At 44.6% G+C, this 23,420-nt stretch overlaps 1 protein-coding gene across 6 annotated transcripts in view; it reads right to left on the bottom strand.

Moving 5' to 3' along the window:
• LOC149371483 (NPC intracellular cholesterol transporter 1-like) overlaps nucleotides 1–23,420 on the bottom strand; it is a 105,323-nt gene that overhangs the window by 2,694 nt on the left and 79,209 nt on the right. For 4 of the 6 annotated variants that reach the window (XM_089565704.1, XM_089565708.1, XM_089565709.1 and 1 more), the window contains 13 exons: nucleotides 23,211–23,325; nucleotides 22,611–22,738; nucleotides 19,843–19,980; nucleotides 19,145–19,234; nucleotides 16,954–17,147; nucleotides 16,418–16,542; nucleotides 13,036–13,153; nucleotides 11,778–11,830; nucleotides 9,502–9,643; nucleotides 8,208–8,439; nucleotides 6,500–6,613; nucleotides 4,476–4,635; nucleotides 1,788–1,901 (listed from right to left, as the gene is read on the bottom strand). In XM_089565704.1, coding sequence (XP_089421830.1) covers nucleotides 1,788–1,901; nucleotides 4,476–4,635; nucleotides 6,500–6,613; nucleotides 8,208–8,439; nucleotides 9,502–9,643; nucleotides 11,778–11,830; nucleotides 13,036–13,153; nucleotides 16,418–16,542; nucleotides 16,954–17,147; nucleotides 19,145–19,234; nucleotides 19,843–19,980; nucleotides 22,611–22,738; nucleotides 23,211–23,325 — 1,723 coding nt within the window. Of the gene's footprint in view, nucleotides 1–1,757; nucleotides 1,902–4,475; nucleotides 4,636–6,499; nucleotides 6,614–8,207; nucleotides 8,440–9,501; nucleotides 9,644–11,777; nucleotides 11,831–13,035; nucleotides 13,154–16,417; nucleotides 16,543–16,953; nucleotides 17,148–19,144; nucleotides 19,235–19,842; nucleotides 19,981–22,610; nucleotides 22,739–23,210; nucleotides 23,326–23,420 lie in introns of all 6 variants that reach the window. The other 2 variants (XM_089565705.1, XM_089565707.1) reach the window with 2 other exon arrangements.

Below are 23,420 nucleotides of genomic sequence, written 5' to 3'. Positions count from 1 at the left end.
AATGGTCGTGACGTCACAGTGCATGAATTTCAAACGGGGCCACTTGTACTTTGGCTAGTAACCATGCAACCAATTAAAGGGATCGTATAGTGATGCTCCAAGTAAGTGTGACTGAGTTAAGTTAATCGCTTAATTACCCAATTAGCCTAATTAACCCATCTACTCAGGCCAGATAAATAAATAAAACCGAGTAGGAAATTGGTCGAGTTCGGGAATCGAACCCCGGTCTGCGGAGTGCGAAACGAGCATGCTAACCACTACGCCATGCCAGCTCCATGGTTTGGAATGAACAAAGGCCTGTCTAGTGTGTCTTCGTTCACTCCCATCTTCCTCCCTTCTCCTTGTCCGAGACAGATACATTTCCTTTCCTCAAAAAACTTGCATAGAACCAAATGGGCGATGGCGTTCTGTGGACTCCCTTGGCAGCTTTGCAAGACGGTACCGTCGTGTTCCACTCTTAGAGGCGAAGCCTAACATCTTAACAACGCATCAGTGACACAAGCAGCAACACCGCGCTTAAGGCTTTCACCTCTCCGCACTTTAGGTCAACAAAGTGCCCCTGAATTTTTAGGTTCTCTAAAGAAGCCTGCACCTCTCGACATTTCTCCATTCCACCTCAGTACAGTTTCGCGTACTGCCACGCAGATTTTTGAAGTCAATGAAAGCTGCAAACAATATACGTAGCAGAACTGTCTGTCATGCTGTCCATGACCGAGACTAAGAAAGTCATAATTGGCCATACTTCACAGTCATTTAAGGAGCCACAGCCATTCTCTGGGGCATTGTGCCCCCCATGACTGCAGAGACTTATCACATTCAACAGGTATACCTTGCCAATGGGAACATTTCTCTAAGCAGAGCAAGGTACGATGCACTCAAAAAGAGGTGTAAAGTGCCCCTGAAGGAAATGCCAAAAACTGAATACTGTGCACTGCATTTCTTTGCTCCTGGAGCACACTTACAAAAAGTTTTCAGGGAACGGCACATCCTCCAATGTTTTTTTTTTTATTGTGAAATGAAATTTAAGAGAGCAGTTCAAGGCTCCTTTGCACAAGGTTTCACAGAGGTTACAGAGTATGAGCAGGTGTACATGCCATTTTGAATACACTTCTTTTCCTCTGTGAAAAAAATGAGCACATTTCCAACATACTGTGAGTACGAAAGAAAGAGCGACATGAAAGTACAGGCAGAAATAAAGAAACAGTGGGAAAGAGCTTCCCAGAAAGTGCATCACTGAGAGTGCTGAACGAAAGTAGCTCTGACGTACGCCAAACAGCAACAGACGACCCCAGCAAAGCAATGCTGACCAATACCCGGCTGTTCCACACTGTTTTCAGTGCAACAAACATGATAGGCTAAGCTGAATAAAAACTCAAACTGAACAAGCTCAATGAATGAAACGACTTACAAACAGGACTAACTGCACTAGGGCCTTTTGGCAGAATCTTGCTAGCCAAGGACTTCCAAGATTCTAGCTGAAACCAGTCATGAGGAACACATTCAATAAAGAACACGTTGTACTAAGGAATTACCTGGTTCAAATCAGGGTAGTATTTATAAAGAATAAGTACGAAAAAGTGACCACATCCTTTGTACTTCAATTCATACAGTCTTGAAGAGAATAAAATGCCAGACGTGAGCAGTGAACAAGCAAGCACCTGCAGTACAAGCTAAGAATCAACGACAGAGTCGCATGCAAGCAAAGATACGATCACAAGCCAGAAGAGAAGGAGGAGAGCCGCACACGAGGTACTCACATTTAAATACATAGGCAGAAAATCACGCACTCACATCCGTTGGAGTATATTTTTCGTTCTTAGGCCTCGTTATGGTGGGTGTCACTGGGCTCATCTCGTGCAGCTGGATGTGTTCTATCAACTTGTCCTTGTTGACTGGGGGACCTGCGTATAGGTGGTAAAAGTGGGGTTCAACATGTGCGGCTGGCAGCCCTTTCAGGCTTACACTTTCTGAAGGCAAGGGGAAGGCAAGGAAAAAAGAAAAGGAAAAAGCTGCACAGCCGGCTCTTGATAATTCATATAAAGTGGGGACCAAGAATTTGAAAATTATTTGGGGTTTGGATTAATGGGAGCCATTTGTTAATACACTTCATATCACTGAGATTGAAGCAACAGTTCGAATAGAGTGGAAGCTTGAATTGAGTACACTGTACCACAATCAAGTAAGTGGCAGAGAATACAGGCATCAGCGGTACACTGGCATGTATACCATTGCTGCAGCAAACCGCAGTTCTTAAAACGCCACTTGTGATTGCCACACATTCTAATGGTATGATACGGTACATGAAGTTCAGTCACCCGATGCTGTGTATGGGCTATGAGAGACACCGTAGTGCAGGGCTTCAGATTCAATTTCGATCACACAGGATTCCTCAGCATACGCCAACATCACACAGACGGAGTGGTTTTTGCATTTAGACTCAAAAGAGCACTGTCGTCCTCTCCACTGAATTTTTCCTTCATGGTGAGTGCGAAAAACTTATGCGTGGGGAAAACCTTGCATTCAGACTGACAACAAAAAAATCATTTTATCTTCGGCAGCATGGCTAAAGAGGAGACCTGTAATCACAAACCTAGGTAACTGCGGTAACTTCGCAATTCCAGCAAATTCTCTCGGGCACTGGCAATTGTGAATACCTAATACAGTCAACCCTTGTTATAATGAACATGTACATTAAGAATTATTGGCTGTATCGAACTGTTCCTGAATGTTTTAAACAAACAGATGCAAAACTGCTGAGCGAAGCAGAGCCCACTCAGATGGCAGGTGGCAGGCTTTGCCTCGCTACACAAGTGACTGACGGTGGTGCACAAGCACCACACAGCTGGCAGCCAGGCAGTAGGAACCAGTGACATGGTCAGTTGCAAGCCATCCAGTAGCCATCCTGTGCTCACAGTAACAGTTATGGACGCGGTGAAAATGACAACAGCTTTCGCTTTGGCGCCTCATTTTTCACGTGAAACTACTGTACTGCAGAGAAACTAGCCTAGCTGCCATCTGACCTGCCCCCACAGTGTGCTGGTGATGCTGTGCTTCCCAGGGAAGCCAGCCTAACTACATTTTGGCACTGGATTTTATTGCGAAGCAATACTACTTTAGCTACCACCTCAGCCCGTTCCAGCGCGAGGCGGTGGTAGGCACCACTTGACCTTTGGCATGACCTTTGGCATGACATCATACCATCTGTGTAAAAAAAAACGGGGCCCCATCTCACGCCGTCGCAGCGCGAGGCTGGTAGGCACCAACGCCGGTTAGCTCCTCTCGTCAAGCCTGTGAGATGCCGCCTCAAGCAAGCAAGACACTTCGGCAGAATGCAAAGAGGAAGCATCAGCGAGCTACGGAGACGGCAGAAGAACGACTTTCCAAGCGGCGTGCTCAATATGCAGCCCGACGAAAACGGTCGTCTTCGATAGAAACAACGTCAGAACCTATCGTATTGCTTCGCAATTACCAGGCTTAACCAAGCTAAGCCACAGCCAGTTTTTTGAGACCTCCATAACCGCCGCGACCGGCTTCAAAATGGTGTAAAAATTTCGGAAAACCTCTTTCCCAGTGCCCATCCTTTCGCTGACTAAATTGCGCTCCTCCTGCATGACATTTTGGCATAAGTTCACATCACAAATTCTGGCTATGCATAACTATTTTGAGATTTTGTACTTGTTCGCTATAAGGAGGTCTGACTGTGTCATGTCTACAATGAGAGCTTCTGTCTAGCCTAGGCTTCACACAAACAAAGCATGGGTGATTTAAAATGAGACTAAGCACATTGGGCTAGCTGTCACTGTAAAGCATTAAATTTTAGTAGGACAAAGTTCTGTTCATCAAATTTCTGCCTGCTTTTCTGCAAGGACCTACTCAGTAAGCTGCTCATGACTCTTGCAAGCAATAGCCTGTGATTTATCACATTTTCTCAGCCTTAAGCAACACTTAAAAGCAAGGACAGACTTCCTTGATCGTTCGACAAAAAAGAAAAGTTTTGTCAAAAATATGGCCTAGTGCATCTAACAGCAAACCTCATAAAATCCCACTGAGGCAATAACAGAGCACAACATCTGAACAGTAAATGTAAACATTTATTTACACTGCTAAAAACGGTCACTGCACAACAGTGCCATTGTTCAACTTCCTTTCAAATCTACCAGTCTTTCTTCCATGTGCTGCAACAGGGGTAAAAGCTGGCAAAGCTGCAAAAGGATGAACGACAAAACATTATGCCCCGGAAGGTACTCAACCATAAAATGGTTAGCGTTATGGCAGACCCTATGTAAGTGCGAGTTTTATGCATTCAACTAAAATAAGCCGGTCTGCTACAGCCCACACCAACTTGAATCTCGCTCAGTGAACACAAGACATCATAAGACTTCTTCTGCTTGGGCCAGATGCAACGTTCTCAAGTCCTGAGCGACGGTCGTTAAAGTGCACAGAAATGTGAGAAAAGTCTGAGAGAGCCCACTGACCGAGGATGCTGAGAAAGACGGGCAGGAAGATGAGGCTGTGCAATGTGCCAAAGGCGATGATGCCCAGGTACATGCGGAAGTAGAACACCTGGAAGATCTGAGACTTGGCAAATGCCAGCACCAGGATCCCGCAGTCAGTCAGCGTGATGCCCGACAGAATCTGCGTGAAGAGCAGCGACACAGGATGGGTCAGTGGGACGGCCTGCCCGTGGGCGCACTGTACAACGGAACGTGCAGCGTACTACAGCAACTACCGTATAAACGCGTGTAAGAGCCGCACTTTTTTTTCCAGATTCGGGAGCCAATTTTCGGGGTGCGGCGCATACACGCGATTTAGAAAAAAAATTTTTTAAGCAAAAACACAGCAAACAGGGAATGAACGGCATTTATTCTACGTTCAGTCGACACTCGTGGAGTATTTCGACTCTGAGCTGGTGTTGTGCTCTGGTGCATGCTCATCCCAAAGAAGCCGCGCAGCATGTCCGCTGTCAACGCGTAGCCGTTGTTCCGCATTTCCATCACATAGCAGAGCAGTTCAGGAAACTCACACAGCTCACCTCGGAAAGCGCGTTTTTTGCAGCTTGTGTTTCTCAATGCACCCTTTTGATTGCACGGTCATGGGACGCACTTCTCGGCCACGTCGAGTTCCCTGTCCGCCGCACGCTTGCCCGCATTCGAGAGCTAACTCCTAGCCGTGTAGCTGATAAGGTGCTTGCCCATCGTGCTAAAACTGCATTACTCGGCAGCAGCACACTAAAGCCACAACTACAGCGAACGCGCTAATCCGCCATAAAAGGCTGGAGCTGGCGATACTGATGTTGATTAGATAGCGGGAAGTCGCGGAAAGGGGGGGGGGGGGGGAATTGACGATGATGATGATGATGGATGGATGGATGGATAGGAGCGCCCCCTTTGAAACGGGGTGGTGGCAATTGCCACTATGCTCAGCTTTTCTTTCTTTATTATTTTTTTGTTTATTGTGTTGGCAATTCTCATTAAGATTCTCCATCACCTTTGTCTACGGTTTCCTACACTTCTAACCTTATGTCACATCTCTGCTTTCCAGCCACCAATCCTCCAATCGCTTTTTACTGACTTCCACTGCAGATTTATTTACATGATGGCTGCGGCCTCGAGCGCCATCCATGGACGGTTTTTGGAAGCTCTTGTGCGCGTGCTTGGCCTCCGCGATCAAGCGCTCCGCAATCGAGCGCACCGTTGTTCGCAGCTGGAGCCGATCGCGGAGGCCACGGCACGTGCATTTAGAAGGCTATTCCCGCCTGGGTCATGGAAAGTTCGGGTGCGGCCCTTACACGGATTTATTTTTTTTAAACATTTCCTTCGGGAAAACGGGGTGCGGCCCATACACGGGTGCGGCCCTTACACGTGTTTATACGGTATGTTCACTGTCACAGCCACATAAGCAATGCTTTCGCCCACACACCTCTTTGAATCTCTCCTCTCTTTTTTCTCGAAAAGTTCCAACTATACTACTATATTTACGCATATACAAACTGGCCACAAATATAACATGAGTGGGGAGTTTAAAATCATGAAAACAAAAGAAATTACGATTATAATGAAATCCCGTTTGTCCAGGCAAACTATAGCCGCCAAGGCGCCAAAGGCTCGGAAAAAGCGCAGAAGGCACTCAAAAATACCAAACGAACGGATGTGTCAATACTATTCCAGGGGCACCACTTTGGAAATGTGTGTGGCACGACTTACTACAGCATAGCCTATGAAAGAAAGCGGTGGTGACGCAGGCGTAATGAAGATGCACTGAAACATATAGCTGTCACTTCCAGTCTGGTGACGTTACTTCCAGTCCTGGGAATTATGTGACCAGCTATGCTTTTTTCCCGATGAGGCTTCCAATGCTACCGCAACATAAACTTGTAATCTCGTACATATGGTATGCTCAAAGATCTATGAGGAAGTGCTTAGGAGCACAAAATGAAAACAAAAAGTGTAATAGGAAATTATTGCAAAAAAAAAAAAAGAAAAAAAGAAAGTGCACCCACCGAGCTTCCCATCTTGGTGAGAGCATCCTGGGCCCTCTTCACCCTGGTGGGAGCCCCGCTGAATGCGAACACCCGCACCAGGTGGGAGCAGAACTCGACGGAGATGCCCACCCCCTGAAATATCAGAAGCAGTGCACGTTGGTTTAGATCTTCATTCATTCATTCTGCCCTTGGGGGAGGAAGGCATTAATTACAAAGCAGAATGAAACAAAAAAGCACATAGTAAACACTGTTACAAATTTGTGTTCATCATGGCAGCTAGTGCACCACAAAAATTTTTTCATCCTTAATGGCTGTTTGGCTGTTACGCTGGGGGAAGGTGGTTCTACTTGGCAGATGAGTAAGGAAGGCAGGACTCAAAAAGAGAGGAAAAGGCTGAGTAGTAGTAGTAGTAGTAGTAGTAGTAGTAGTAGTAAAAGACTTTTAATCGACCATAATTTACAGGCCGAGCATGTCGACCGCCTGGGCGACCAGAAGCCGCTGTTCTTCTTCCCCTTCAGCGCCAAGCCAGTCGAGCCAGGTGGTGATGGATAGAGAGGGTGGGGGGTAGGAACCCGACTGCTGAGCAGCCGGGCAATAGAAGAGGCAATGGGCCAGGTCCGCATAGATACAGGGGCAGTTGGGACAGGAAGGGTCCAATCGATAGCGATAGAGGAAGAGGCGGGACGGGGTGATAACTGCATTCATTACATTTAATAGTAATAATTACTATAATAATTAATTAATTAATTAATAATTACTTTAATAGTAGTAATTACATTTTACAGCGCAAAACAAATGGCCACAATGAAGACGCAGATCATGCAAGACAAACAGACAATCTGGTGCTAAAGCAGCTACAAGCAGGGAACAGACAGAGGCATGGAACGGATGTGGGTTAGTGGTGACATAACCATTCACAAGCAACTCAACTTCATCAGAACTATAACAGAACTACTCTCTGCCACATCTGGTACTGATAAAAGCACAGCTGTGATAAGTCCATGACAGAAGTACAGGAGCAGTGATGCATGATGCAGTACTACCAAGCTTCACTGTGCAGTTCTTGGTCACTAACTGCTTGATGTGCACTTGGTTACTTGCATACTCTTGGCGACAAGACCAAGCTAGCATCTTTCTTTACAACTCAAGTGTGCAAAATTGCAACTCATTTACGCTTGTTACTGGAGTGCTTTGAAATTGCAGTTAAGCAGAAAGACTTTGCAATACTGCAAAACTAATGGGCACTGAAAGGCCACTCACTCTCACTGCCACTGTGTGTCTTGTGTTCCAGAAGATTGCCACATTTAAATTAAAAAACTTCACTGCTGACTGCTCTATATTATGTCTGTTAATTCACAAATGTAATGCCATCCTATTCAGACAAGCTATGACTGCATTAATGGATGTTTTCTAGCACTGGTCCTTGGTTTCTCGCAATGAAAATGGCAGTACTGAGACTGCTGACTGCAGTGTTGCGCACTTGTGTTTGCTTCGAGCAAACAAGTAGGCCAGTTTTCTGTGCAGTGCCAAACACCTGAGCATTACTTTGGTGCATGTAATTGTGAGTGCACTCTAAAGTGAGCATGCTAAAACTCCACGGCACTGCAGCTCAAAGACAAAAAAAAAAAAGCCTCCACACACTTCTAATGGTTGGTCGTCTATCAGCCTGCTACGCTGACTCAGCCAGTAGCTGAGTGGGCACTGAGTGGACAAAGACGATGCTCACCACCACCAGGTTGACGAGTGACACGGCGTTGAGCGAGATGTCCCACCAGTACATGAGGCCCATGAGGTTGACGATGATCATGACAATGGTGAAGGTCACCACCAGGGCAGACACAAAGTCCAGGCCCAGCAGCACAAAGGTCACCACAAAGATGGCGCCCAGGGAGAGCGCCAGGTTCTTGAAGGTGTCCGGCCACATGGTCAGGTACTGCTCGTAGAACACGTGCACCAGGCTGCACGCAGGGTGGTCGGGAACGGAGGAGAGAACAGCGTTGGGTGCAAGCGAAGTAGACATTGCTAGCCAATACAGAGCCTAACAGAAGTGCAGCTGACCTCGTTTCATAACTCATGGCCTACCCTAGCCGTCTGATATTACAGTCAAGCCCACTTATAACAATACTCAAGTGCCATGGAAATGCCATTGTTATATCCAATAACTGTTATAACAGGGTTGTGCCGAAAAAAAGAAAAGATGACAAACTTCACCGAATTTATTGACAGTAAATACCTGGAGGGGTTTGATTGTTCTAATGCCTGTAAAAGCTCGTTAATTCGAACTCCAGGGAACCGGAACAATGTTCACCATTCACCGATGACCAAAGCACCGCCAACGCTGCACCACCGGGAGCTTCACGCACCTTCACGTCACAGGAATCAAGCCGTCTTTCCGGAAGTGATTCTTATGGGAAATTCAAGAAGCATGTAGAACTAAGGGTGCGGTGACAGCTGACAAGAGAAAAACCGCGCCGACTGCATGTGCGCGCACTGCACCGACTGATTGGGGGTACGCATGGGGTGCGTAGCCAATACAGCTATGCAGCAGCTCTCCTGACGCGATGACGCCTGCCCCTTTTGCTTTCGTGGTATTGCTGCATCAGCTTAGTCCATTGGTTGGCCCCCCACGTGCGTGCTTTTGTGTTGTAAACATGGTTTTGCTGCAGTGGTTGTAGCATTTCCTTCTTTTTTTTTTCTATAATGGTTGACACTCAATTACCAGATTTAATCGTTACGACCAATAATGTGCCTTGACAGCATTGCTATAAGCAGTTTATTTTACCATAGAACACGTGGCAAAGCTGTTGGTGCCATGACTGACCATTGTTATATATCCGATATACTGTTATAACCAGTATTGTTATAAGTGGGCTTGACTGTACTTCTATCAAAAGCCAGCCTAATCAAGGTCAAATGGGAACAGCGTTGACATTCTACCAGGCCTACAGGAAAAATGACAACAGACATTTTCTGCTCCTAGCAACCACTCGGCGCACAAGTTTAAAATCCAGCCTTCTCACCTGTACGAGATCACTTCAGAATCGGGTTGAACTTCCTGGACCATCTGGGTCAGGTTGTGAGAGATAAGTCGAGCCCACTCCAGAGCGGAGTAGAAGTCCTTCGATGTCTTCAGCACAGGATGGTAGGCCGAGAAATAGGCAGCTGAAAGCGCAAAGCAACAGGGCCGTGCATCCAGTCAGGAGTGATTTCCATGCCAGCCTGCCAGCAGTAGCTCACGAGGCCATTCTTGCCACACAGCTCAACAGCAGACCCTCTCAAAGCCCTTCCCTCCATGCAACGAATTTGCATTTACAGGGTGGCCCTTTTCACCCAAGCACAATTCTGGGTAGAACTGAATTCTGGGCAAACCGGTCGGACCAAAACAAAGATTATTGCACTCCGAGCCCCCGCACTAGCCAGGCAGATGTCCAAGAAGAAGAGAGAGCTCTTTTTCGGCACGCAGGTGGTAAAATGCTCGAGTACTAGCCGGGCCACACAGTTCCTTTTGGTTTAAATTCCACTTGCAAAAAATTTTAGACAAAATTACCGTCTGTCTTGCTGAGGGGACGGATAAGTTCGGGTTCCATTGTCGATTGTATATATTCCTAGATTTTTCCAAAGCGTTTGACAAGGTTTCATATCAACTGCTTTTTTTCAAACTAAGCAAACTTAACCTTGATACTAACATTCTTGCATGGTTGCATTCTTTTCTTACTGATCGTTCACAATTTGTCACAGTAAATAACACTTGCTCCTTCACTTCGCCAGTCGAATCAGGCGTACCACAAGGCTCTGTGTTGGGGCCTTTGCTTTTCCTAATATATATCAACGACTTGCCTATTAGCATATGTTCATCAATTAACCTTTTTGCAGATGACTGCGTCATATACCGCGAAATTAACAGTGACGCTGATGTAACTCTTCTTCAGTCCGATATCGATCATGTTCTTGACTGGGCTAACACCTGGTGCATGCAACTAAACCCTAAGAAATGCAAGCACATGCGTGTTTCTCGTTGTAATACTTCACTGCCCACGTATCATCTTAATAACAGCAGCATCCAATCTGTGTCTTGTTACAAATATCTAGGCGCATTTATTTCTTCTAATCTCCCTTGGAACACGCATGTAGATTATATAACTAACAACGCTAATCGCATGCTGGGCTACTTACGCCGCAATTTTTATCTTGCTCATAGTTCTGTAAAATTACTTCTTTATAAATCGTTAGTTCGTACTAAACTGGAATATGCTGCATCTGTTTGGGACCCCAGTCAAGAGACGCTCATCTATCAACTGGAATCCGTCCAGAACTGGGCGGCTCGTTTCATTCTTTCAAATTATCATCGCAACTCCAGCGTCACGACTATGAAAACAAGCTTGTCACTACCCCTGCTGTCACAACGTAGGAAAATATACCGTCTTTGCCTGTTCCATAAGATTTATTACGATAATCCCATTCTTAAGAATAAAATGATGTTACCACCCTTTTACATTTCACATCGCATTGACCATCGTCATAAGGTTGGTATTCCTTCATGCCAAACCAACCATTATCACAATTCATTCATCCCAAGTACGTCAGTAAGCTGGAATCACCTTCCCGGATCTATCGTCAAAATTTCTGATAATTCTATGTTTAAATCTGCTTTAACCAACCTGCTGCTGTCATAAACTCGAGAATCCTTAACACTGTCATCATTTTTTTTTTCCTTTTTACGGTTGTTCCACTTGTTTTATATGCGCGTGTTACTGCCTTTTGAATGTGATTTCTCTTGTCGTTTGTTTTTATTGTATGCTGTTGCTTTTTGTTGTTGTTTTCATTCTGCGATATGCGCTGTTAATTTTTTGCTTGTTTTGACGTAACCTGTTTGTTTGTTTTTTTTCTGTGGGCTTCATTTATGTCAAATTATTAAGTGTATTTACAGCTGTATTTTTTGTTTCACTTTCGTGTGTAATCCACTCCCCTCTGTAATGCCCTCTGGCCCTGGGGGTAATGAAATAAATAAATAAATAAATAAATAAATAAATAAATAAATAAATAAATAAATAAATGAGATAACCAACAGAAAGTGCCAGCCCTCCAAAGTGAACATGGCTAAACTGACACTGTTTGTCACCGTGTGACTGCATGCGTGTGTGTGTCTGTACATAGGCTCAGGTTTCTTTCATGTACGTTGGCATCACACAGCACAAGGCCACCTTTGCATTCTGCCACGATCGAAATGCATCTACCACAGCCAGGATGTGCGCGAGAAGAGAGCGAGAGCGCTGGTGAAAAGGAGGAGGCAGCTTACCGTTAATGGTCCCATTGACATGGCTGATGGCACCTCCATGTTCCGCACGACCACTAAACAATGACAGAAAAAAAAAAATGCAGAACGAGGTTAGTTACATGCTGCAGCTATCAGGGAAAAAAAAAAAAAGACTTTACAATTCAAGGTTCAAGGTTCGTTTATTGCCTGATTATGGTACAAGAATAAAAAACACTGGAATACAGAAGGAGGTCCCAAAGTCAGACTGTGGACGGGACCTCCTCTGAGAACAATTGTAAAAATGAATATAGAGGCAGCAGATGCAAAAATTATAAAGATGTTGGCGTCAGTAAAGAGCAGATAACAGGTAATGAGTTCCATAAAGTGGTAGCGGAGAAACGAACTGTTTGTTTACCACAATTAGTGTTTGGTTTAGGGAGTAAGAAGTTATTGTGATAAGCAAAACGTGTGTCGTTGAGAGGCGGAATTTGTTCACCGGTAGTTAGTGAAAAAGGAAGTAGCTCTCTAACAGATTTGTACATAATGGTACATAATTTGTATTCGATTATTTTGCGCACAGACAAAATATTGTGGGATAGGAGCAGACGAGGCGCATTTACAGAGTAGTGACTATAAGTTAAAATGCGAATGGCTTGGTTTTGAATAGTTTGCAGAGACGATAAATGTGACAATGATAGCTCAATTCAAACTGTACGACTAGGTCCATTCATAATACTCAGGTATAAAGCTATCCATTAATACAAACACGAATCATTTCCACCACCAATAATTCCAACTTAGCACCGCTGTGCACAGGCGGCCTGGGAACCAGGACAACAGAGCAACAAGTTCGCGAAGCTATGCCGCCTCTTCAGAAAGAGCGTGAAGATCAAAACTTTGTGCGAGGCCAAAAGAGTGGAATGGTTACTGTGACAGTGTTCAGCAGTGGTAGTTAACTGTAGTGGCAGTAACCAGCTGCATTACCACTGTCAATGGTGATCTCTAAAGTTTACCGTGTTACCGTTTCTTAAAGATACTCTGGAACACGTTCTGTGGAGAGTATATAAACTCACTACATTGTGTCGCCAATGAACTTTACATGCAACAGAGAACCCACAATTGCGAGTGAAAGTTGGTGCCCTTTTTTCATGCTAGCGATTAAGAAATGGCTATTGATTAGATTCTTTCAGACGTGACGCAGCTACCATGGCCGCAACTAGTCAGCGTCATTCCGGCGAGTCGGGAAGCTAGACTGCATGGTCAACGCTGCTAGCACACACACACTGCATGACCAACTTACGCTGAGGAGCACTTCGGACCAGGCACGTCGGTCAGGAACCAAGAAAGGTAATGCTTGAATGACTCATTGGCAAATGGCTTGCTTCTCTCTACGTAACACTGCTTGCACGTTCCATTTGCTGAAAGTAAAAAAATTAACAGGAAGCCTATTAAGTCCGAACCAATTTCCACACTTTCGGATTATCCTTTGGACAAAGTTGGGGATGCAATTCAAGAACAAACAATGCAACTGCTGCTGCCAAGCACTCCCCGGATAAGCCTCCTTCAAGGCACAGATTTGCATTGCACAGCAGAAAGTCAAAAGACTGCATGGTAAGAGCATGCAATTAATGAGTGCTTTAACATAAGGTTTAGCTACATAAAACAAGTATTGTACCAACACTAGAGTCTTTGATTTTAGTGTTTGTAACATACTAATATACCAGTATATCAATACATGAGGACGACCCATAGTTAAGCTACCATCAGGGTACTCATTTAAAATAACACAAAATAAGTCATATAGAATTAACAACAAACATAAAACATAACACAATACATGCTTAAAACAGAATCGTCTAAAAGGGGAACGAACTAGAAGATGATGAAGTGTGCAGTGACACAGGACGCGGCAATGGTGTGGGAAGGAGTGCCACTCCCCTTTTTTTGTTCCCTCTTTCGTTACCATGCTTACCCTAATTGTTCAGCTGTACTTCAGTTTTGGAATCAGTTTTCTTGTCAGCTTTATGAGGGAGTATTTATTAAGTTTGCACAAAACTTGTCAACATCCAAAGTGGCGCTCTCATCTCACAATGAATCCGCTCAGCAACGGCAGTGCTCTCGCGATTTTGCCGCATTGACACTTGACCTTGAAGTTGTAGGTGATAGTGTTGCGCGAAACAACGTCATCTATTCATCTAATTTTAGTTCAGACAGATGTGACTGCTCCACCCAGCTCAGATTATCAACAGATGAGTAACTTTCGTTTTTGCTGCTACCAAGGAGATCTGCCATTATCCAGGCCTCTCTGAAGGTACTGGGCATGTTCTGAACGATTTCATGCCACCAGCAGTGTATCGGACACAGTGTATCGGAGACAGTGTATCGGAGACAGTGTATCGGATACAGTGTATTGGATACAGTGTATCGGATACAGTGTATCGGATACAGTGTATCGGATACAGTGTAGCAGATATAGAGTAACGGATACAGCTCGGGATCGACCTTGGCGCTGCCCTGCAGAGTAGCCCAAAGCACTTCGAGCGAGGAATTTTTCTTTTGCAGACTGGAATGTTTAGCAAGAAGAGTTTTGTAACTCTGAACACAAATTTCTGACATGGCAACACACAAAACGTGTGTTCAAGAATTATTTTCGCATGCATTTTCTGACTGAATATTGTTAATATCTTTGCGAATTTTTGTACAAATCTCTCAAATTTTGCCAATAAAGGTTGTTTCCTTTGTAAGAAATTTATAAACTGTATTTTTCCATTCCATCATTACAAATAGAACTCTATTAGCTAAACTACGATGTGCTGCAATAAAGCAAATTTTTTAGACTGCAGTATCTGCGGAGCGAATTACTGAACCTTTTCTCTGCGATATAAGTGTTTGGCTCACATATCAAGGAAAAAGTGAAAAAAGAAAAGCACACAGACGGTAGCTTAACTTTTTATCGCTGCTTTAAGCCAAAATGTATATCTTGTTTAAAAAACATTCTTTGCACAGCACCCTAAAAAATTGCCCGTTTTCCCGCAGTAAGAAAAGGTTAAGAGACCACAGAAACACAAACGTCTGTATTACAGAACACTCGATAGGCAATAAAAAACATGACCTTTGCGTTGCAATTATTAACTGTTCATGACTTAAAAGATACGAACATTATACAATGCGCCACACTAGTACAGTCAACAGTAGGTGTTGTTTCATGCTCCCATAACTTCTTGCTTCATTTCCTTTTCTTTGCTTTCCCTAGGTACGCTATCAAAGTGGGAACGTGCTGAAGTGACTAAAACACAATTGCAAACTGCAAGATGTGTTCAAAAAAATTAAAAAACGGGGAATGGTGAAAGCCCCTCGCACCTTGTCACGTGACTTGTTCAACTAGGTCAGCCTGACCCCCCCTACTCAACTCAGCAGCGATTGGCAGTAGCAACATCTAACTGCACCACTCTGCACATTAGTTTTGCTTCCATTTGAGCAAATAATGGAAGAATTTGCACTCGTACAAACCAAAGAGGTTGGCGATCTGCTTACCCCACCCCGTTCAAAACCTTCGCAACAGCTTAGTCACTCGGTGGGTCAAAACGATACCTACTGCAAGCACTGTTTTCAGATTTCACAAACCATGCAAGACAATATTGAATAAAATTAAGGGGGGATGTGGGGATCAGATCACAAAAATCGCGAAAAAAGTTGATTTTTTGAAAAGTACACTTTTTGGCGTTTGGTTTGGTTTATTGGGGTTTAACGTCCCAAAGCGACTCAGGCTATGAGAGACGCCGTAGTGAAGGGCTCTGGAAATTTCGACCACCTGGGGTTCTTTAACGTGCACTGACATCGCACAGTACACGGGCCTCTAGAATTTCTCCTCCAAAGAAATTCAACCGCCGCGGCCGGGATCGAACCCGCGTCTTTCGGGTCAGCAGCCGAGCGCCGTAACCACTGAGCCACCACGGCGGGGTACACTTTTTGGCATCTCCAACACTGTTTCTATGTTGTACTGAATTGTTTCACCCAAAAATAAACTTTAAGCGCTCCAAATAAACATATTTGTCGGCACCTACACATAGAAAGTGTGTGCTAGCTTAGAACTTTCAGGCTTGTTTTCTCGAAAGTTTGTTTTGAGCTTAATACCTTGCTCGTGGAAAGCATAGCACAGCAATGGTTGCATGGATTTTTACCCCATTTGTTTTGTTGTGATCACTGAAGTGTGATCTGTATAAAGACAGTCTCAGAATTACCATTTAGGCTCATTTGTTTTTATTACATGGTAATTAGAGCATGATACATTCTAAACATAAAATAAGGTGCATATTGTGTCCTTTAAAAAAAAGAGCAGAGAAATTTTTAAAAAAATTAAGAGAGTCTTGATTTACACCACACTTCTTAGTAAATATTAAAAGCATTTACAGACCTGTAGCCTGTTTTTTTGTCATGCTAGGCTTTCCACAAGCAAGCAACATGGGGACAACATATGAACAATGATAAAAAGGAACCTACTGAAGCTGTCATTGTGAAACTATATCTGATTGTTTGATGCTGCTTTAAGCCAGTCTGCCAAATTTCATCACTCTAAGTCGAAAAATAGAGAAGTTGCCTTTGATCCCCTCATACCCCCTTAAAGTATGCATAATTCAATTCAGAATAACTAAAGGGTATATTAATATAAAATGACCTCTCACCTTTGCCATATTCAGAGAAGCAGAAATCATGCGGCTGGTTTACGGTCTCAAAACAGCAGTCGGGAGACCGCATGTACTGAATGTACTGGTCAAGCCAGTACGACCGCAATCTTGTCACGTAGGTCCTAGAGGAGAAAGAAAAAGCCACTCCCACATCACAAAATGCGTTACAAAAAACGTCGTATCAAAAAGACCCTTTTTGTGCGGGGGAGGTCTCAAATCAGCTATACATATATACAATGGTTATGACTATGAACGCAGAAAGTGTCTGCATTGCATTTTTTTTTTCTCGTGCAGCTACAGACCATAGAAAGTTCCTTCCACAGACACCATTCTTCACTATCAACCACAAATCTCCAAATGAATCAATTTGGTGCTGCCCACGCGCGCAACTTAGCGTTAGCTTTAAAAACCCGAGTGCGCATGTGCCATTTACACATGCATACGGTCGAACCTCATTTTAACGAACACGGATATAGTGAATTATCTGCACCTTTTGCCCCGTTCAACCGTTTGCAACAGTTTTCATCACTCACCTGTTGCTGAGCAATGTGAGCTGCTTGAGCTTGGCTCCCACCGAGTCCTGGTCACACACCTGCTCATTGATGCATAGTCGGGCCTGGTTCTTGACATCCGTGTAGTCGTAGTTCTCGGTCACCATGAAGTACACGGGGGGCCCCACTTGGAGGTACTTCTTCAGGTAGTCAAAGTACTGCTGCAAGTACGAGTCCTGGGGAAAACCGAAGGCAATGAAAGAACAGATGAAATAATGGCCAACTTGCTGGCACGGCTACCGCCCACGACAAGTTCTCTAGACAGTGCAGACGAGGTCCTGTGTGAACAGTCAGCGGGCGTCCGCTTCGTGTTGCCAACTGCCACCTCTTTTGCAGCTGTGTTACATAAGGCCAAGTTGTGGCTCAAGATGGCACAAGCCTGAAGCTAACCTAAGTACCGCCGTCAGGTAGCAAGAGGCAACTTTAGAATAGGGCGACGATGTCTGTTAGGGAGATATGGGAATAGAGTGGTGCCGTTGCGCACTAACAGAATGTTAGCGCCCCTTGGGTTAGCATTCAGCACGTGAGCACTGGTGCTCTGCTACTCCCCTATCCCCCTAACTGATAGGGTAACCCTATCCTAAAACTCGCTAATGACTGAATTGCTCAATACAGACAGCTCACTTCAAGAGGCTACGACATCGCACCTCTTCATGCCTGGCTCTTCTCATGCAAGTCTGATCAGCTACGAGCTTGCTGTGCTGTGCACTATACTCAGCTAAGGGTCCGGTCGTTAAACTACTACAGTAGCCAACCAATTTTTCAGACTCCAACAAGTTAGACTTGCATGACATTTCGCACTTTGTTGAGGAACCGTTGTGCACCCCACAGGAATGCGTACGTATTCACGGCCGATATTTAGGGCTCCGAGAAGTCCAAAAGCTCGGCTTTCCAGAGTGAAACAGATGCCAGCGGTACTGTGGAGATTGTTTGTCCATGCTTTCGACCTAACATGGATGCAAGCTGGCATCGCTGTCACAGCCAACTGAATCTTCGCTGCCGTGAAAGGCACTATCTCGCACGGACTGGCTTGAATAGGCCTGGCTATTTGTTCCTCAGTGTAACTACGGAACCCAGGCACTAAGTTACAGACTGCCATCATTACTCAACTCACTCGGCAATATTACATGATCATTTGTGTCCAGCGATAAATGTCTGTGGGGTAAACTTTTTCATACTGTTTGATTTGAACTGTGATAATTTGTGATAGTTTTGTATTTTCCAAATTCTGTTTTGCATTGTTGATTGCTACTTCATATTGCTATGTTGAATTGTATAGTAAACAATTAATAAGCATTATTATTGTAACATATCTTAATCACTTGTATTCCAAACTGACTTTCTTAATAACCCTCATTGCTACTTCATACTCCTATGTCGAATTGAATACTAAACTATGTTTTTTAAAGGTGATCTTTGTACCATTTCCTAATCGCTGCTGTTGTCAAATTGTGTTTGTTACCAGAATTCATAACATATGTAGCCTTTATTAATAAGGAACATGGGCCCTGTCAAGCCGTGCTTTTTCCAGCTTTTTGCCCATGTTCCCAACATTGTGTACACATGATGTCAAATAAATCTGTCTGTCTGTCTGTCTGTTGCCACCCAGGTTAATAGCGTGCTCTTTGCTGCCATCGAGGTGGCCTACAAAGAGCACACGAGCGCGTGATCGCCTTGAGAATAGATCACGCCTTGAAAACAGGACAGCAGCAGTGTCCGCCGCAGCTCAGACGATGCCGTTTGTGGTATGGGGCCAAAAAGGGTAACGTGAGCGAGGGTGCAGTAAGAAGGTTCACTTCCACTCTGTCTTCCCCCGGGTTCCCTCTCTTTATCTTTGCCGCCGCTGTTGTGTCCAGGGAAACAAACTCTGTTCTCGCTTCTCGCAGTGCACATAGAGCGGCGCAGAGCATGTGCTGCAGCGCATTTGCGGCATGACCTGTGGCCGCATGCATAGTCTGGTATCGAGCATGCGAAGTGGTGCGGCCATGAAAGCATGGGTCAGATCGAATACAATCTAATATTACTGCCTGCAAACAGAATGCGGGAAACAGCAAAGTTCGCAACTTCCCAAGTAAGTTCTTCACAGCAAAGAGTTATTCTTTTGAAGCTCACACATTTTTCAGACTGCTTGATAATTTCGACCATTTTCAATGATACTTTCACACAAATGTACCTGAGGCATGGCAAGCTCTTGGTCAAGGCCAATTTCGATCTTGCCTATGACGGCAATGGACGAGCATAGCCATCCAATGAAGGCCACCATCTGAAAGAAAAAAAAAAAGGAGAGAGAAAAATGCGCGGTCAGCTGCAATCCACATTTGAACACTAGCACATGTGTATGCACGACAACCCTGACGTTGAACGCAAAGAAGTACTCTCTGAACTGCGAGCACTTGAAAATGTGCGTTGTTGCATTGTGCTGAGGTTTGTGGCACATAGGCAACTGAGGCCATCATGTGTCAAACACAAGTTTTAAACGCTACATGATCAGATAATTACTTTTCAGTTCCTGAGTACTCGGTCTGCACCACTCTCCTAACAGCACTATGTGCCAGCGTTTTTTTTTTAAGATACCCAAGCCACAGCTAAAGCATACCACACTCTAAAATCAAACTGCAAGCACTACACTACCTAAAAAGTCCAAACACCGCCTTAAAACCATTTCAGAAATAAACATTATGTCCAAGGGAGGTATAATATTAGTCCGCAACACAAAGATCACAAGAGAGAAAGCAATACATAGAAGTGCACAAATTTAAAGAAGCATAAATAACATTTCGTAAAAGGAGATAAGGAACACTACTGCAAAATGCAACTCATGCTCGCTGTTTACGACATTGCAAAATTAGTCAACGACACCAGCACACTCACCACTACAACTCGCACTGAGTCGCTGAGTAGGAAAGGTGCATAGACAGTCTTGAAGAACTTGTACAGCAGACTAGTGTTCTCGCCGGGCTTGTTTTTCTTTGAGGCCTTTATGCAGAAACAAAGGTCTAGGCGGTTGCTCTGTGAATGAGGAATGAAAGAGAGGATTCTGTAAGCCTTTTACAGCGCCCAGTGAAACAACAAAATGTGCCAAGATGCCAAGCTCTCTCCGACTCAACTCGACAAAACAGGACTTCGAGGACTTCCCACTAAGACAGCATGGCACAATTTAATAGACGTTGGAAAATCAAACCTTCTGCAGAAAGCACCTGCTTGACCACACAGTGATTTATGGCTCAGCTAACTATAGTTAGCTAACATTTCACCTGTAATAAAATTCGTAGAGCAACAGGCCAGTAGGAAGTATACTAGTACTTGTTTTATGACCAGATTGCAGGGAAAAATTCAATTACAGTGAAACCTCGTTAAACCGTAGTTGGCCGGAACCCGGAAAAAGTACGTACTAAACGGTAGTACCGCTTAACAGGAGTAGCATAAAATCGCCCACTTACCTACCAAAAAACAAAACCAGAGATCAGTAGTAGTTGAAAGAAGGAAAAAAAAACATGCAGCCTTTATTTTGCACTGAAAAAGTCGGCAATCTTCATTTGACGCCGCGGTGTTCTGGCAGCGACAACAGCAGCCTCAAACTCATTTAGGCCGCGAGCCAGCTTCTCGGCCAGTCCCCTTTTTTCAGCGAACAGCCCCATCACGTTTACAGCGCGCGCAGCCTCTGCCACTGTTGGGCCCAAATCACCCCCACTTTCCACGTCGTCCTCATCACTGTCCGGCGCGCAGGCACTGCGCGCTACCCACTCGAAAGTAGCGCGGGGAGGAGGTGAAGCGGGCGCGGCTTTGGCCGCTTATGTTCTTTCAGCCAGCGTCGGCTTCGCGGTTGTTGCTGCGACACGCGTCTTATCTTTTCTCTTTATCTTTCCTCTGATCTTTTAACTCTCCTCTATCTGCACTAGGCAGCGGTGGTGGCTCGGCTGAGCCAGTAGGCAGGGTGCAATTTCCTTTCACCCTTCTCTCAGTCGCAACAAAACAGCAACAAGCAGCGCACGACTGCTGCGACACAACAAAGCACAAAAAAAAAGACGTCAGCTGCTTCGGCCGCCGCTAACCTCGCTTCCCTCGCCCTTTCTCACGCTGCTGATGACGATGACCATACCGATCGCCTATGAGCAGTACAGTAGCGCCGCTCGTGGCAGTATTTTTTTCTTTTTGCTCTCGGCGCACCGGCTTTGCGGGCTGCGGAGTGAAGTCGAATTAACCGACGCACGACAAAATTTGTTCGAATTAACGAGAGTTTCGCCCCATAGACTCTTATGTATAATTGTAGGGACCTCGCGTGCGCGTCGAGTTATCCGATTTTCCGAATTATGGCCTCCGCGATCGGCTCCGGCGGCTCGCCGTCGCGGAGGCCACGGGTAGTTATTGCTGCCGCGGCAATAAAACCCCCAAAAATGGCGCTAGTTGTATGATTACCAACTTTGGCGCCAATTTGTCATTAGAACCGTCCTTTGGGTCGGTGCTACCGGCGTGAATTCGTCACGCGCGAGTGCGACGAAAAGTGAAAATGGTACGTGCTAACCGATACGACCGCGATAAGCTGGTACGGTTTATGCGGATGCAAAATGCATTATGTTCAATGGGTGCTCAGTCGGGGACTTGACTTCACTACTTTTAAAACGAAAGTACTGTTTAAGCGGGTACGTTTTAACGAGGTTTTACTGTACCAAAACACCTAGCAGAATACTTTTCATAAATAATGATTATGTACACTAGACAGTGCTGTGTTTCGTTCCCTTTTCTGTACGTCCTTGTTTCGTGTGCGCTGCTAACACCTACAGCATGAAAGACCAACTAGCCTAAGAAAAGACGATTAGAACAGAAAGCAACACTGATTTGAGTGCAACTGTACTATCTGCAGGAAAAGTAGTAAATGAAACCCAAAAGCTAATAAAAGCTTTACTTCTTGAAACATGTAATAACAGTATACAACAGTTTACTCTGAAAGTAGATGCTAAGCATGGTTGAACGCACTCATGTTAGTCAGTTTTTGACTGCACTGTTCAGCTGTCCTCCTTCAATTGTCCATTCATATTCCGGCTGATAGCACATGTATGATAAAACAGAAGCTAAGTGCAGCCCTTTCTGATTACTGCGCTTGAGAAAAGGAACGTGCCATGACTCCACAAGTTCCTAAATTAGAAATAAAGTTATACCTCATTATAACAATGTTGAGGAGGCCTGACAATAACTTCATTATAGCCATAGCTTTGTTACAGCCCGTGCTGACCCAGTTTCGAAGGGGAATCATCATTCCTTCGTTATATCCAATATTTCGATATAAACTGTTTCGTTACAATGAGATTCGACCGTATACTGGAACAAAGATTTGCTGCTTCATGTTCACATACCGAGGTTTCAAAACCCGCTGCAAAGCGGGTTTTGAAACCTCCTCACAATTATGGGCAAAAAGTTGTTTCCTTTCACTGGCAAGAATTTTAAAAATCTGTACGTAATTAGCTTTTTCTCTAGCCATGCAGCTAAAACCAGGTGCACTGTCAGTAACAATTCGTCTCGCATTGAGTCATTTCAACATTCTTTTTTCTTTCAAAGTGTACATTTGGAAAGAAGCAAAGCTGTTCGTGAAGAAAAAAGAAGAAAAAGAAAACAGAGAAGGAATAGTTTCAAATGGCACCAACCTCTTGGCGTAGCGTGTCCATCGTAAACAAAGACAGAAAGCAAGTCATTTGCAGGAAGAAATTTATAAGCAGTGCAACACCAGCATAGAGTGCAAAGATCCGCACTGCGGGAGTTTCTGTCAAGGCACCTGCAGAAATAAAAAAAGTGAAAAACTCTTGTCAGCAATTTGAACAAGTACAGCAACTACCTTCATGTTTGTCTGTAGTAAAATATATATATATATATATATATATATATATATATATAATTTAGTTTAGTATATATAAACTTATTGAGGGTCCCATTACAGTCTGGTGAATCTGCTACCCTCACCTGTATAGAGATGTTTATGAACTCATACTCAAATTCTTGTTTGATTCTTCCGACTCTTAACTGAAGTCAGCGCATCAAACATTCACTTAGAAACCGAGAGAAGAAACAATGGTTAACTCAGATCACAGAAAACGTACAAGCACACAGATGGCAGCTGTGAAAGAAGTTAACGACCATGAGTCCCTGTGGCATGGGTAGACATCAAAGACCGCACGAAAAGGGAGGGTCAACAAAACGGGGCAGTGGGGGGGGGGGGGGGGGGGGGGGGGCAGACCGGCCCAACGCACCGATAAAGAAGCAGGCCGACATGGAGACACTTGACAGCATCATGCTGGGAGCCACCTCTCCAACCAGACGGCCCACCTGCTCCACCGTTGTCTCTCCTTCGCGACGTTCATCGCGCTGCGCAAAGGATGAAAAAACAACAACGAATGAACAGAATGCAAAAGGTGCTCATCATACATCACATTTCACAGTCACAGGCCACAAATCAGCTA

Source organism: Amblyomma mixtum, chromosome 1 (genome assembly GCF_055824585.1).
Source record: "Amblyomma mixtum isolate Tamu chromosome 1, ASM5582458v1, whole genome shotgun sequence".
NCBI lineage: Eukaryota > Metazoa > Arthropoda > Arachnida > Ixodida > Ixodidae > Amblyomma > Amblyomma mixtum.
Note: the sequence above shows the minus strand (reverse complement) of the source record. Positions and strands in the feature narration are given on the sequence as shown.